General features: G+C 48.6%; 1 protein-coding gene across 1 annotated transcript in view; it reads left to right on the top strand.

The window, feature by feature from the left end:
- Positions 1–4470: 4470 nt before the first annotated feature.
- The window catches only part of JAKMIP3 (Janus kinase and microtubule interacting protein 3), a 61657-nt gene continuing 49996 nt past the window's right edge, over positions 4471–16131 (top strand). Inside the window, exon 1 of the mRNA XM_007936789.2 lies at positions 4471–4605. Within this exon, the coding sequence (XP_007934980.1) occupies positions 4471–4605 (135 nt within the window). The remainder of the gene's footprint in view (positions 4606–16131) is intronic.

Genomic DNA, 16131 nt, shown 5'->3' with positions numbered 1-16131 from the left:
TCTTCCCTGGCCAGAGTTTCTGGGGCTGAGTAAGGCAGAGGCCTGTAAAGGGCTTGAGTAGTACCATTCAAGGTCTAACAGAGGTTCTCCAGGGGCTTTGGTTGTACCCATTGACCCTCAATGCCCATAGGAGTGGACATTACTCAGAGAAAAGCTCCTTCTTTCCCACACAGAGGTCCTTTCTGCCCGAATGGACTCCTGGAGCCAGGGGGATTCTGCTGATGGCTTTTCCAAAACGTTCTCTTCTTCCTTGCTGTCCTCAACCCCTTCTGCTGGGGTCTGTCCTTCTGGGCTTTTAAAAACTCTTGACACCCTTTCTGGGACTTCCTCGAGTCCGCCTGGGGACAGTGGGAGCACCAGCTATGGGGATGTACCTCCCCACCAGTCAGGTTGTCCTCCCATGGCCACTGAAGTTGACAGCAGCATTCATCTCCTACTCCAAGCTCCTGTACTCAGGGCCTTTTTTGTATATAATATATGAAACTCATCCAGTGGGCTGCAACCAAATCTGTGAGCCACTGGAGGTGCCCTGAAGACCCCCTAGAAGTGAAGGGTGCAGGTCACCAGACCACATAGGAAGGGTAGCCAAGCACCTCCCAAGTTTACCAGCCTCTGTTCTTTCTCTTTTCACCACCCCTCCCACCTCACAAAAGCCAGGCATCCTCTGACCCCTTCCCACTTTGACCATGATGCTTTACCCCAGTGCAGAAATCTCCAGGAACCAAGCCCAGGGGGCAGGGAAAGCCTTTATTGGGGCCCTCAGACCAGCAGCCCATCCACTTGCTCAGGGATGCCTTTCCAATCACACTGTGTTTCATGTTTAATAGTTGATCAGCAATTGTGATTTATTTCTACTCTTTGAACCAATTAGGTGGCTAAGATAACTGTAATGGTAACTCAATCTAGAAGACTAGAAGACCTTCTCACAGCTTCAGACACTGCATACGTTTTGTATTGTAAATAGGGTGCTTTTGGGGAAAAAAAAGAAAGATGACATTGGGAGCATTATCCGGTGGGGGTTGGTGGGATCTCCACAAGAACAGGGAATAATGCCAAATTCTGGTAAAGAGAAGCTTGCTCAACATTTTTACAATGGACAACATCAGGGAAATGGGCTCTGGGTGAGGAGCCCCTTTTCACCACGTGATGGCCCTAGTGTGGCCAGTGGTCCCCGGGGGTGGGGGCTCCAGGCAGCCACATGGCCCCTGAGGGAGAAGGCAGCCTCCTGGCCCCGAGCCAGCTGCGGCTCCACCTTCTGGAACAGGCGTGGTGGCAGTGGCTGGGTCCACTGCAGATAACGATGCTTCTAGATGAAGGCAATGTGGCCCCATCACACAACAGCCCCCATGGCTCTCAACAGCTTGGTGGGTGTCTCTCAGAGAAGTGATCTAGGGTCATAATACATAAGATGTTTGCCCTGATCGCAGTAGTGTCATGCTGTTTCCTACAAATCTGAAGGTTTGCCCAGGAGCCGTCACTCCTCCTCCACAGGGCTCACTCTGGCATGCCTCCCTGTCACACCACAGTGCTCTCCGGGATTCGAGGCTCAAGTCTAACTCATGGAAGTGGGTCAAAACCTATCTTTCATCGAGGTGTGGCATCTATTTTAAAAGTAAACTTTTTACTTTGAGATGATTGTAGATGCCAACACAGTTGTAAGAAATAGCACCCAGTTTTCAGCAACGTCTTGCAAAGCTCCAGCCCATCACACCCAGGACACCAGCACAGATGGAGTCAGGACACAGACTTTCCATCCCGGGGGTCCCTCGCTGTCCACTCCCTCTGGGCAGCCACTCATCTTTCATCCGTTGCTCTAATGTTGTCATTTCTAAATGTTCTGTAAATGGAATCACACAGTACGTAGCCTTTGGGAATGAGTTTGGAGACCAGCTTCTCTCACTCAGCGTAACTCCCTGGAGACTCATCCAGGTTGCTGGCCAACCGACTGGAAGAGATCCATATCTGCGCCCATTGCAAAGAAAGGTGATCCAACAGGATGTGAATTATCAAACAGTATTATTTATATGACATACAAGTAAAATTTTCCTGAAAATAATTCAAAACCAGTTGCAGCAGTATACTAACAGGGAACTGCCAGAAAGTCAAGCTGGGTTCAGAAGAGGACGTGGAATGAGGGATATCATTGCAGATGTCAGATGGGTCTTGGCTGAAAGCAGAGAATACCAGAAAGATGTCTACTTATGTTTTACGGACTATGCAAAGGTATTTGACTGCATGGATCATAACAAATTATGGATAGCATTGAGAAGATTGGGAATTTCAGAACACATAATTATGCTCATGAGGAACTTGTACACATAGATCAGGAGGCTGTTGTTTGAACAGAACAAGGGGATACTGCATAGTTTAAAATCAGGAAGGGTGTGTACTAGAGCTGTATCCTTTCACCATACTTATCCAGTCTGCATGCTGAGCAAATAATCCAAGAAGCTGGAGTATATGAACAAGAACATGGCACTGGGATTGGAGGAAGACCCACTAACAACCTGCATTCAACACGCAGATGACACGACCTTGCTTACTGAAAGTGAAGAAAACTAGAAGCTCTGACTGGTGAAGATCAAAGACTACAGTGTGAGTACGGATCACACCTCAACATGAAGAAAACGAAAATCCTCACAACTGGACCAATAAGCAGCATCGCCATAAATGGGGAAACGACTGAAGTTATCAAAGATTTCATTTTACTTGGATCAACCATAAAGCCCATGGAAGGAGCACTCAAGAAATCAGACATCCTATTGAATTGGGTAAATCTGCTGCAAAAAAACCCAAAAATCCCATAGCTGTGGAGTGGATTCCAACTCACAGCGCCCCTAGAGGACAGAGTGGAACTGCCCCCACAGCGGTCACATTTAATGCAGCGACCCTCTGAGATGCGCAGCGCTAGAGCAAACTCAGCGCGCTGTGCCCTTTCCCCAGGCTCAGTGAGTGCGCATGCGCTTGGGGCGCCCGCTCTCTGACCATGCCTTGCGCCTCCTTGCACCCAGTGCGATGGCCCTCCCGGTCCCTGGACCCGCGCGTCCTGAACCTCCTCGGGGTCGCACATGAACAGCGCCTGTCAGCTTCCTCACCCACCTTGCAGGCTCCCTGCCCCAAGCACGGGTCACACCTGACACTGTCCCTAGAGCTGAGTGGACACAGGGGCTGAAGACCTTGGATCTGTGAAAGTAAAGAGGAGGCTGTCCTGTGGACTCAGACTCATGGGACCCTGCGTGTGCAGAGTAGAGCTCTCCACAGGGTTTCCTAGGTGATGGCCTTTCAGAAACAGATTACCGGCTGGTCTTCGAGGAGCCTGTGCGTGGGTTTGAACTGCCAACCTTTCAGCTAGCAGCCCAGCATTTCATCCTCTTGTCACCAGCACTGGTTACTTCTGTGTAGGTGTGTGCTGGGAAGCTCAGGAATCAGAGCAGAAAGACGCAGTCCTGGACGTGCCACCCCGACGCTCCGCCCTCCTGCGTCTATGTCAACCGTCTCCCAAATACCTCCTGGCTGGACTGCAGTGGCGCTGCCACCTCCAAGCCCCAATTATCCGAAGGCTGGAACGTGCCAGCCACTCCCAGCGGCCTGAGTATAAATAGGCCTGGGTTGAGACCCAGGGTCCCTTTCTCTCTCCTCCTCTCCACAAAGGCTCCCTGAGACCACCCTCCCAGTGCCTCGGGGAGATCCACCCTTGTCCCCCTCCCCCATCCCCATACAGGGGAGGTGGGCACACGACCCATGGTGCACACAGCCTGGCTCGGGGGTCATGAGGCCTCCCCAGCATGGCGTACTGGCCTCTGGGGGGCTGGAGTATACCAGCTTCCCCCGCCTGAGGAATCTGAGGGTCTGGGGGACCCTGAGAGCTGGGCAGGTCTGAGGGTCTCTGTGGAGGACCCCATGGCCTGGGTGGGTGTGAGGGTCTGGGACTGGGTGGGTGTTTGAGGACCTCTGTGGAGGATCCTGGGGGCTGGGCAGGTCTGAGGATCTCTGGAGAATCCCATGACCTAGGTGGGTCTGAGGGTCTCTTTAGGGAAGCAATAGCCTCGTGCTGCTATCTGGGAAGCAGGATTTCACACCTGCTCTTGCCTTGGGTGGCCACAGCCCATTTATGGTGGAGAGTGAACGTTTACTGAGCTCAGGTACCCTGGTACAAAGATGCACCCTCTGCCAGAGGTGTTCTGCAGAGACAGAGGCCGGGGAGGGGTGGGCTGTGGTCTGGGGCCGCTCCCCAGCCTGCCTGACTGGGTCGTGGGGCATGGTGACGAGGCCGGGCACACGCCGCCCTGCCGCGGGCCACAGGCCTGGGCCCTCGGCCCCAGCTGCTGTCATCCACTTACCAGCTTTCCTTCCCTCCAGGTGAGTGACAAGATGTAGCGGGAGTGGCCCGGCCACCTGCCCCAGCTTGGCGCGGACCCCGCCGGTCGGAGCACACCCTCCAGGTGTCCCCTCCGGCCGCCTAGCCTCACGATGTCCAAGAAGGGGACCAGCAGCCGGACGCGCGGGGACAAGGCCGAGGCGCTCGCGGCGCTGCAGGCGGCCAACGAGGAGCTGCGGGCCAAGCTCACCGACATCCAGATCGAGCTGCAGCAGGAGAAGAGCAAGGTGGGCGCGCCGCACCAGGGCCCCTGCCGGCGGCTGCAGGACGACGCTGGGCCGGGACAGGTGGCAGGGCACTAGGGGTGCCGTCGCAGGCGCAGCGCTTGTGGCGCCCCAGGCCCTAGGTGGGTGAGCACTGTGGCCACCAGGCTCCCCTAGAGCTTGCCACCTGCAGAGGGAGGTGTGGCTGCGCAGGGCACCAGGGCGCGGGGACAGTGCGCCGGGGCCTTGCAGTGGAGGAAGAAGGGTTCCCTGGGCTCCCCGGGCCCCAGGCCCAGCACTCCTCCCTGGTGGAACCGCTGCCTTATTCCTCACTGGGAAGTGCGTGCTGTGTGGGGGCGACTCTGGCTCTGGAAGCTGAACAGAAGCCGAAGTTGGTGCGCCCCTCAGGGGGCCCCCAGAGTGTGGGGCGCCCTCTGCCCTTCTGCATTGTCCAGATGGGAGCTAGGGGATAGGAGCTGTGTGAAGTCCCTGTCACACCAGGTGGAAAGCCAAAGCAGCGACCTTTCCGATGCAGGGGAGCACCCCCAGGAGGACAGACCGCCTCTATGGTCCCCAGATTTGCCACCACCCAGTTCTGGCTGCAGCTTCGTTGTGCCCACAGTGCTTCCCAGGGCATCCCATGGCCTGCCAGTGGCCTGTGCTCCCTAGGAGCCCGCTTGCCTCCTGGCGCCAGCAGGACCTTTGGGGCTGGTAGTGGAGGCCGGACAATTCGGCCCCTCTTGCTATGGGACCTGTTTGTTAACATTCTGATGAGGCAGTACGCCCACTCGGAACAAAATCCCAAAGTCACTAAAAAAAAGGCACAGAGTGAAGAGATCTCCTTTCCTCCCTTCCCTGGCCCCCAGAGTCCCTTCCTGAGGTGAAGTACATACTGTCCACAGGTCTGCAACCTCCTCTTTCCCCAGACTTCACAAAGGAGCCGTGAGGGACATGTCCCATTGGTCACAAGCCTTAGGCTCTCCACTTCTGTGGCGTCACTCACATCATGCTTCCAGAACCTTCCATTGCACTTTTTGTTCCTTCAAGGCTAGTCTTATTTCTTAATCACCCTTCAGAGAAGGTATCCTTTTTTCTTTCTTTTAATTGTGATTTGAGCGAAAGTTCACAGCCCAAACTGGTTTTCCATTCAGCAGTTCACACACATGCTTTGTGACTTTCGCTGCAATCCCGGCCACGTAGCAGTGCTCCTCCCACGACCTCCCTGTGTTCCCCGTTTCTGTTGTCCTTCCTCCCTGGCCCTTCCTGCCTTCTGAACTTTCTCCCTGGGCAAATGCTGCCCTTGGGATCTCGCATAGTTGGCTGTGCTAAGGGGTGCACACCTCCCTGAGGTTATCGTTCAGCTCATGAGCCAGGACCCCTTCTTTCTAGCTCCTTATTTTCTTTGTGTTCTTTTCCTTGCTAGTTTTAGTTTATAAAATCCCTAGTTGCTCTGTTTCCACAGAGATTTCTATCAGTGTCTGGAATTAGAACATCCCCTTGCTTCTCTGGAGGAAACGCAGTGTTTCTATACCCGAGGACTGGACAGAGTTCCCACAGGAACATTGGGACTGACTGGGATTTGTGGGCTTGACTTGGCGAGAACCCTGCTAGTTAGCCACTTTCACTCCTCTCTGTGGGCAAAACCAAGTTGTCAGCACCCTCACCCAGCCTCACATGCAGCATGTCTTCCCCTCCACCCTGTCAGGCCTTCCCATGGTTTCCTGCTCCTCCTCACAAAATTTATAAAACACTGAATGTTTCTAAAGCCGAGTACACCCACCCACTTGATCTGAAAGACAGCGACGTACGTACGCTCCTTTCTTCTTTTGAGGGACTCACAGGGAGAAGCCAGACATCATCGGAAGCAGCTGCCATGGTTCCATGCCTCACTAATGGGAAATGGATTTGGAAAAGGATTTGACATTTTAAGAACATTTCGGAAGAGTCAGCAAGGTGACCAGAGCCTCCCTGGCTGGGCGCCCATGAAGACTGTCCTTGATTTTATTTTGCCTTGTGTGGGGATGGGGGAGTGGGGACAGCACCATTGTCCTACCAGTGGTAAGTCTTTAGCCAGCCTTTCCTGGGAAGCCCCATCTCCCTCCCATTCCTGTGTGGCCCCTAAACAGCTCCCTGAGGGGGTGCCCTTTGGACCATTCATCCCCTGCGGGCTCTGATCCATCAGATGAAAAAGAAAGAACAAAATGAACACGTGCACTGGGAGGGTGCGTCAGTGACTTCCACCCGCCATGCCCCAGCACTGCGAATGGTGAGCAGATAAAGCCATGGGGAACTTGAACCCACACAGCTCCACGTGACTCAACCTCCATGAAGGGACACAGACAGCCTGACAGACCTTGAGAAGATTGTCCCAGAGCATTTGAGAGATGTCTCCCCACAGCCCCACGGTCATCCCTTCATGGGTGCAGCCTCCTAGGGCATTGGGTGATGCAGCAAACAGTCTGTGACTTCTTAGAGCATGAGGTCCCTTGCAGCTGCCTGCAGTCCCCTCCTGGTCGCACCTCCACCTTTCATCTGCTGAGGCAGCACCTACGGAGGTGGGGCTCCTCCTCCAGGACGCCCCCCCCCCCAGCTGTCTGCTGGGAAGGCAGGCCGAATGCTCCATCTTTCATTCCATTTGCCCAGCTTTCAAGGTTCCCTGTTAACCTGAGGGGTGGCCGATTGTTTCGTCGGGACTAGGGAGCTCTGGTAACATAGTGCCTAAGGCACTTGACTGCTAACCAGCAGGCTGGCGGTTCAAACCCATCAGCCACTCCTTGGAAGGAAGATGGGGCAATCTACTTCCATAGTGATCTGCCTCAGAAACCCAAGGAGGGGTCGCTATGAGTTGGGTCCGACTCGATGGCACATAACAACAACATACGGATTTAGATATATTTGGTGAGTTTCCGTTTGTTGCAGATCTTACCCTTAAGCTCAAAGTGTCCTGTTTGTGGCTAGTAGGGGCCTCTTGATGGTGGTCCCTGGATCCTCAGCATCCTCTAGGAGTCGTCCTTGCTATGCGTCAGGGTGTTCCAGGCCCAGCCTACTCATTTCACTCCCAGAGTCTTCCCCACCCACTCCCACTCTAGTTTACTGGGGTGTCTGTGGTGTTTCCAGGTCACTATCAGGCGTCAGTGCTACATAGTGCACTGGGCTCGTCATTGTTTCAGGGCCTCCTCAGTGGGCAGAGCTACGAACATGCTCACACACACACACATACCACACCATACCACACACATACATACACACCACACATACGTACCAGAGACACCATACCACACCACACACACACATACACACACACCACACCACATAGGTGCAAGTGCACATACATGCACACCACACACATGATACACCACACACATCATGCATGTGCTGTTGTTGTTGTTGTTAAGTGCCGTCGAGTCGTTTCCAACTCATAGCGACCCCATGCACAGCAGAACGAAACACTGCGCGATCCCGTGCCAGCCCCACGATCCCTGCTATACTTGAGCCCATCATCGCAGCCACCGTATCAATCCATCTCCTTGAAGGCCTCCCCCTCTTTCGTCGACCCTCCACCCTACCAAGCATGACATTCTTCTCCAGGGAATGGTCCCTTCTTACAACATGACCAAAATAGGTGAGACGAAGTCTGGCCATTCTTGCTTCCAAGGAGCATTCTGGCTGCACTTCCTCCAGGACAGATCTGTTAGTTCTTTTAGCAGTCCATGGTACTTTCAGCATTCTTTGCCAGCACCACAACTCAAAAGCATCAACTCTTCTTCGATCTTCCTTATTCATTGTCCAGCTCTCACATGCATACCAGGCGATTGGAAATATCATGGCTTGTGTCAGGTGCACCTTAGTCCTCAAGGAGATATCCTTGCTCCTCAGCACTTGAAACAGTTCCTTCACAGTTGACTTTCCCAATGATACACGTCTTCTAATGTCCTGACTGCTGCTTCCGTTGGCATTGATTGTAGAACCAAGCAACGTGAATTCCTTGACAACCTCAATCTTCTCTCCATTTATTGTGATGCTGCTCATTGGTCCAGTTGGGAGGATTTTTGTTTTCTTTATGTTGAGATGTCATCCATACTGCAGACTGTATTCTTCAACCTTCATCAGTAGGTGCCTTGAGTCATCCTCACTTTCAGCAAGCAAAGTTGTATCGTCTGCATATCTCAGGTTGTTAATGATTCTTCCTCCAATCCTGATACCACGTTTTTCTTCATATACTTCAGCTTCTCGGATTATTTGCTCAGCTTATAGATTGAATAAGTGTGGAGAAAGAATACAACCCTGACGCACTCCCTTCTTGATTTTAAACCATGTAGTGTCCCCTTGTTCTGTTCGAACGACAGCCTCCTGGTCAAGGTACAGATTCCTCATGAGTACAATCAAGTGCTCGGGAATTCCCATTCTTCTCAATGTTATCCATAATTTGTCATGATCCACACAATCAAATGCCTTTGCATAGTCAATAAAACACAAGTAAACATCTTTCTGGTATTCTTTTCCTTGAGCCAAGATCCATCTGACAACAGCTATGATATCCCTTTTTCCATGTCCTCTTCTGAATCTGGCTTGAACCTCTGGAAGTTCTCTGTCAATATACTGCTGCAAACGTTTCTGAATTATCTTCAGTAAGATCTTACTTGCATGTGATGTTAATGATATTGTTCTATAATTTCTACATTCTGTGGGATCACCTTTCTTTGGAATGGGCACAAATATACACACAAAAATACACAGACACACACCACACACATACACTGCACACCACACCACATAGGTATAAGTGCACATACATACACACCATGCACATACATATACCACACACATACATACGCCACACCACATAGATACATGCACACATACACACCACACATACACCACACACATCACATATATACATATGTATATATAAGCATACATAGGTACACATACCACACACATACATTACACATACATACACCACACTACATAGATACAAACACACATACATACACAGCACCCACACATGCATACATACACATACCACATTCACACCATCCATATGGATACACATATTCACATGTGTGCACACATGCATACACACGTATTTGGCTAGACTACGACAAGTAAGCAACATACACACACATAGTCTGTGTGTGTGTATACAAAGGTGAAATACCTTTTACGTTCACATTGACGTGTTCAGTCCCAATTCAGATTCAGGACTACAGGGTGATCAGTTCCCCTTCCTCTATTGCATTGCACCTCCACTCTGTCACATAGAGAATCCTTTTCTTAAATAAACAGACAGGTGGCCTTAGAATATCCCTTCACCATCCACACTAACATATAATCTTTTCAATATTGACACTGCCCCAGTCATTGCAAAATCCAAACTCACTGCCATTGAGTCAGTTACAACTGATAGTGACCCCCATGGGTTTCCAAGGGAGTAAATCTTTATGGAAGTAGATTGCCCCATCTTCCTTCCACTGAGTGGCTGGTGGGTTTAAACTGCCAGCCTTCTGGTTAGCAGTCAAATGCCTTGGCACTACACCACCAGAGCGCCTTCCCTCAGTCATTAAAAACAAACAAATAAATAAATCACTGCCATCAAGTTGATTCCAAGTCATAGTGACCCCCTTTGGGTTTCCAAGGAGTTAAATCTTTACAGAAGGGAAGTAGATTGCCCAGTCTTCCTTCTGCAGAGTGGCTGGTAGGTTTGAACTGTCAGCCTTTTGGTTAGTAGTCAGATGCCTTAGACACTATGACACCATAGTTCCTTTTCCCCAGTCATTAAGACTGCTTAAAACATGTATGATTTTTCATACATACATACATACATTCCATCCCTATTCTCCCCTCAGTGTTTTATGTCTACATTGCCAGGTCCTGTAGCCATTACATATTTCACTTTCTCCCTTTCTCCCCTCACTTAGTGTTTTTCCTGAGGAATTCCAAAGTATTTCTTAATTTTCCCATCAAATTTGTGTGGACATCTCATACCAGCCACTCCTGAGCGAAGGTCACTCCTTTTCCCTCGCCAGCATTTAAATGTAATTCTACAAGTAGTTCTTTCTTTAATGCTCACCACGTGAATGTTCCTTATGTTGGTACCTCTGCAGTAATTTTAGTTGTCTGAAGATTGACCCCTTACGAAAAGCTCAAGGGAACAATATTACCTGAATTCTTGTATGTTGATAACAGCTTGCCCATGCCCTTTATACTGAATATTGATTTTATTGGATATAAAATTCTCGGCTTACATTTTCTTTGAGTATCTTGACTATGTTACTCACTTTCTTCTGACATAAACTATTGCTCTCAAAATATCTTCTGATAATGTTATTTTCTTTCCCATTTAAGTCCTGCACTGCCATTAATTGAATAGTGTTCCCCCAGAATACGCATCAACTTGGCTAGGCCATGATTCTCAGTGGTTTGACAGTTATGTAATGATAAAATCACCACCCTTCATGATGTGGTCTGATATGATCAGCCAATCAGTGTATGGAGATTAGTGTAGAATGCAACACCCTTATTTAGGTCACAGCCCTAAGGGGAGTTTCCCTAGGGTGTGGCTTGCATCACCTTTTATCTTACAAGAGATAAAAGTAAAGAAAAGAGAGCAGAAAAGGAGGAACCAGACCACGACCAAGAAAGAAGAGCTGAGGGCACAGTACATCCTTTGGACCTGGAGTCGCTGTGCCTAGGACCTTCTAGACCTAGGGAAAGATTGATGTCAAGATACATGGAGAACTCCAGGGGACACTGTGCCTACAAATGTTGATGGGAGACAAAGACCTTTTCCCAGAGCTGACAGAGAAAGCCCTCCTCTAGAACTGGCACCCTGAATCTGGACTGCTAGATCCTAAACTGTGAGAGAATACATTTCTATTTGTTAAACCATTTGTGGTAGTTAAGGTTATGTGTCAACTTGGCTGGGCACTTGAATGTAGTTGTTCCCCATGGTGAGATTGGTAAGCAACTCCATGGTAGAATCTACTAGAGCAGTTGAGTAGCTGCTTGGGGGATGTGGTCTGCTTCCAGTACATAAGAAGCAACTTTGAGGAAGGTCTCTAGCTTTTGGCATGCTTGAATCCTGCATATAGCTGAGTCATTGCTCAATGGGCTGCCATGTTGTTTGCTGATCTTGGGACTCTTAATGGACTTGAATCAGTGGTCTGCCATGTAGTTTGGTAATATTGTAACTATGCCTTTCACTTGTTGACCTTGGGTTTGTCAGCCTTAGCAGCCAGCAGCCTCCAGCTTCAGTGAGCCGGGAGCAAGAGGCAGAGCTGAAGCCCAAGGTCAAGAGGCTTTCACCCAGCCTGTGGAGCCTGGCACTTTGAACTCAGACTTCCAGCCTCCAAAATTTTAAGAGAATAGACTCCTGTTTGTTAACGCCATTCCACTTGTAGTATTTTCTGTTAGAGCAGCATGAAGTAATCAAAACACTACTCGTGATAGTTTGTCATAGATGCACTAGAGAACTAAGATAGAATTTGGTACTAAGAATGAGATGCTGCTCTAACAGACACCTAAAATATGGAAACAATTTTGGGAACAGGTAGTGGGTAGGGGCTGGAAGAATTTTAAAGTGCCTAATAGTACTATCTTGAGTATATCCCACCTGAATTTAAAGACCATCTGAGGAATACATTTGATGAACTGAACATCAGTGACCAAAGACCAAATGAGTCATGGGATGACATCAAGAACATCATCCATGAAGAAAGCGAATAAATAAATAAGTAAATAACCAAACCCACTGCCATCAAGTTGATCCTGACTCAGAGTGACCCCTGTTGGGTTTCCAAGGCAGTAAGTATTTATAGTAGTAGATTGCCCAGTCTTCCTTCCTTCTGGAGTGGCTGGTGGGTTTGAACCTCCAGCGTTCTGGTTAGCATCACATTATCAGAGCTCCTTGAAGAAAGCAAAAGGTCATTTAAAAAAAAAAAACAAGAAAGAAAAGACCAACTTGCTCTTGAACATACAGTTGTTAAAGAAAATGGAATAAATGATGAAGTACAAGAGCTGAACCAAAGATTTCAAAAGGTGGTTTGAAAAGACAAAGTATTAAAATGAAAAGTCCAAAGACATGGAGTTAGAAAATCAAAAGAGAAGAACATGCTCAGCATTTCTCAAGCTGAAAGAACTTGAAGAAAAAATTCAAGCCTCAAGTTGCAATACTGAAAGATTCTATGGATAAAATATTGAATGATGCAGGAAGCATCAAAAGGTGGAAAGAATACACAGAAATACTGTATCAAAAAGAACTGATTTATGTTCAACTATTTCAAGAGGTAGAACCAGTAGCATTGAATGAAGGAATCCAAACTGCACTGAAGGAATTGGCAAAAAACAAGCTCCAGGAATTGACAGAATACCCAGTGAGATGTTTCAACAAACTGATGCAATGCTGGAAGCACTCACTTGTCTATGCCAGGCAATTTGGAAAACAGATACCTGGCCAACCAAATGGAAGAGGTCCATATTTGTGCCCATTTCAAAGAAAGATGATCCAACAAATAGTGGAAATTATCAAACAATGTCATTAATATCACACACAAGTAAAACTTTGCTGAAGATAATTAAAAAACAGTTGCAGCAGTACATTAACAGAGAACTGTCAGAAATTCAAGCTGGATTCGAAAGGTGGATGTCATTGCTGAAATCAGATGGATCTTGGCTGAAAGCAAAGAATACAAGAAAGATGTTTACCTGAGTTTTGTTGACTATGCAAAGGCATTTGACTGCATGGATGGTAACAAATTATGGATAATATTGGAAAGAATGGGAATTCCAGAGCACTTAATTGTGCTCATGAGGAACCTATACATAGACCCAACCCCCCCACACACCAAAAAAAAAAAAAAAAAAAACATAGACCAAGAGGCAGTTATTGAAACAGAACAAGGGAATACTGTGTGGTTTTAAATCAGAAAAGTGTGTGTCAGGGTTGTATTCTTTCACCATACTTATTCAATCTGTATGCTGAGGAAATAATATAAGAAGCTAGACTATATGAAGAAGAGTGCAGTATCAGGATTGGAGGAAGGCTCATTAACAACCTACAATACAACCTTGCTTGCTGAAAATGAAGAGTTGAAGCACTTACTGATGAAGATCAGACTACAGCCTTTAGTGTGGATTATACCTCACCATAAAAAAAAAAAAAAAAATCCTCACAACTGGATCAGTAAGTAACATGATGATAAAGAGTGAAAATATTGAAGTTGTTAAGGATTTCATTTTACTTAGATCCATAATCAAAGCCCATGAAAGCAGCAGTCAAGAAATCAAACAACGTATTGTGTTGGGCAGATCTACTGCAAAAAGATTCCTTTACAGTGTTAAAGAGTAAAGATTTCACTTTAAAGACTAAGGTGTGCCTGACCCAAGCCATTGTCTTTTCAATAGCTTAATATGTATGTGAGAGCTGGAGAATGAATGAAAAAAGACCACAGAAAAATTGATACATTTGAATTGTGGTGTTGGCGAAGAATATTGAATATACCATGGACTGCCAGAAGAGTGAACAAATCTGTCTTAGAAGAAGTGTGGACAGAATGCTCCTTAGAAATGAGAATTGCCAGTCTTTGTCTCTCATACCTTGGTCATGTTGTCAGGAGGGACCAGTCCTTGGAGATGGATAAAAGTGGAGGGGGTCAGTGCAAAAGGGGAAGACCCTCAAGAAGGTGGAGTGGCACAGTGGCTGCAGCCATGGGCCTATGCGTGGCGACAAGTATGAGGATCCAGGACTGGACAGTGCTGTGTTCTTCTGTGCACAGTGTTGCTGCACTGTGGTGATTTGCTTACTCGGGCCCTTCTACATCATCCTCCATCTTTGATATATTGTAAATCCTATTCTCTGCACCTCTTTAGAGTGGGATGCATCTTGAGTCCTATCTTGCTGGAGGGGGTGACTCAAGTCACCACCTTTAGCTTTCTTGAGGGTATATATGTGAATGTTCTAGGAAAGCTCTTTCTCTTGTTCCAGTCCTGAATTTGGGTGGTCATCATCTCACCCCTGGACTTGTCATCTAACCTGCCGATTTGGGTTCACTAACCCCTGCAATCATGTGACTTGAGAGAATCCTCCAGACCTACCCATAGACTTGGGACTTGCCAGCCTGCCAGCCTCCTAACCTCTACCACCACCACGTGAGCCATTTCCTTGGCGGTTTGGGAGTTCTGTGAGATGTTACAGCAAAGTAGGGAACCCTAAGAAGGAGGGAGATTACTGAGGGGAGAAAGAGGAGTTGATGTCAGGAATTGATGGAGTGGCACAGCAGTTTGGAAAAGTTGGACATTTGGGACATCTTTAACCTCCACCTCATAGGGACCAACCTTGTTCTGATCCTCCCAAAAGAAATCATCCAAACAGTTACTGTGAATTGAAACCGACTTGATGGCACCTAACAAGAAGAACAATAATAAAAGTCTGGGCTGCCTTGAAGAGACTGTTGGCAGAATTATGGATGTCCAAAGCAATTCTGGCGAGGGCTCAGAGGGAAGAAAGGAGAGCTGTAACCCCAGAGATGGCATAGGCAGTGAGAAACAGTGGCAGAGAATCAGCGGCAGCCAGACCAGGAAACTGGTGTGAGATGGTGTGGGAGCTTGCCTGCACAGTGAGAGAGCTGAGTGCCTTTGGGCAAGAGGCTTCCTAGCAGAGTGGGGTGCCTCTGAGCACTTGTCAGTGAAGCTAGGCTTGCTGACCCAGAATATGAGAGCTGGGCACCTTCGCACCAAGGCTAATATATTGGCAGAGTGGAGTGCCTCTGGACACCTGTCACTGGAGCTAAAGAGCTTTGTAACACATGTGCAAGCAGCACAGAAGTTTAGCAGGCCCAAGGGACCCCAGGGGCTAAGGGACCAAAAGGCCAAGGAACCAGGAAGCAGAAGCTGAAGGCACAAGCCCATGCAAAGCAGAGCTGCCTCAGTCTAAAAGGTCAAGGTTATGACCTCTGGGGTCTCAAAAGTGGATATTTGCCTGCAGAGGCTCAAAGGGTGGGGCTACAGCCTCCTAGATTTCAAAGAGCCAAATCTTTACCACCTTGGTTCCAGAATGTGGGGCTGCTGTTCACAAGTGCCAGGGAAATGGAGCCAGATCTGTTGCCTAAAGCTGAGGGGGCAAGACTGCCATGTCCAAGGGGCAGAAGAATAGGACCTGCCAGGGCCGAGGGGGTGGGGCTGCCATTCAGAAGGACTAGGAAAGTGGAGCCTGCCAGGGCTGAGGGGGGAGCTCTGGTGGCATAGTGCCTACGGCATTTGAGTGCTAACTAGAAGGCTGGCAGTTCAAACCCACCAGCCACTCCTTGGAAGGAAGATTGGGCAATCTGCTTCCGTAGAAGATACCACCTTGGAGACCCAAGGAAGGGTCACTATGAGTCAAATTGACTCCATGGCAGTAAGTTTGGTTTTGGTTTGGGGCTGAGGGGGTGGGGTCACCACTCAGATGGACTAGGAACATGAGGCTGCCCAAACCTTGTTGTTGTTGTTGTTAAGTGCCGTCGAGTCGTTTCCGACTCATAGCGACCCCATGCACAGCAGAACGAAACACTGCCC

The sequence above is a fragment of the Orycteropus afer genome, unplaced genomic scaffold, assembly GCF_000298275.1.
Source record: "Orycteropus afer afer isolate SDZICR_OR568_19922 unplaced genomic scaffold, OryAfe1.0 scaffold00038, whole genome shotgun sequence".
Classification (NCBI taxonomy): Eukaryota; Metazoa; Chordata; class Mammalia; order Tubulidentata; family Orycteropodidae; genus Orycteropus; species Orycteropus afer.
Note: the sequence above shows the minus strand (reverse complement) of the source record. Positions and strands in the feature narration are given on the sequence as shown.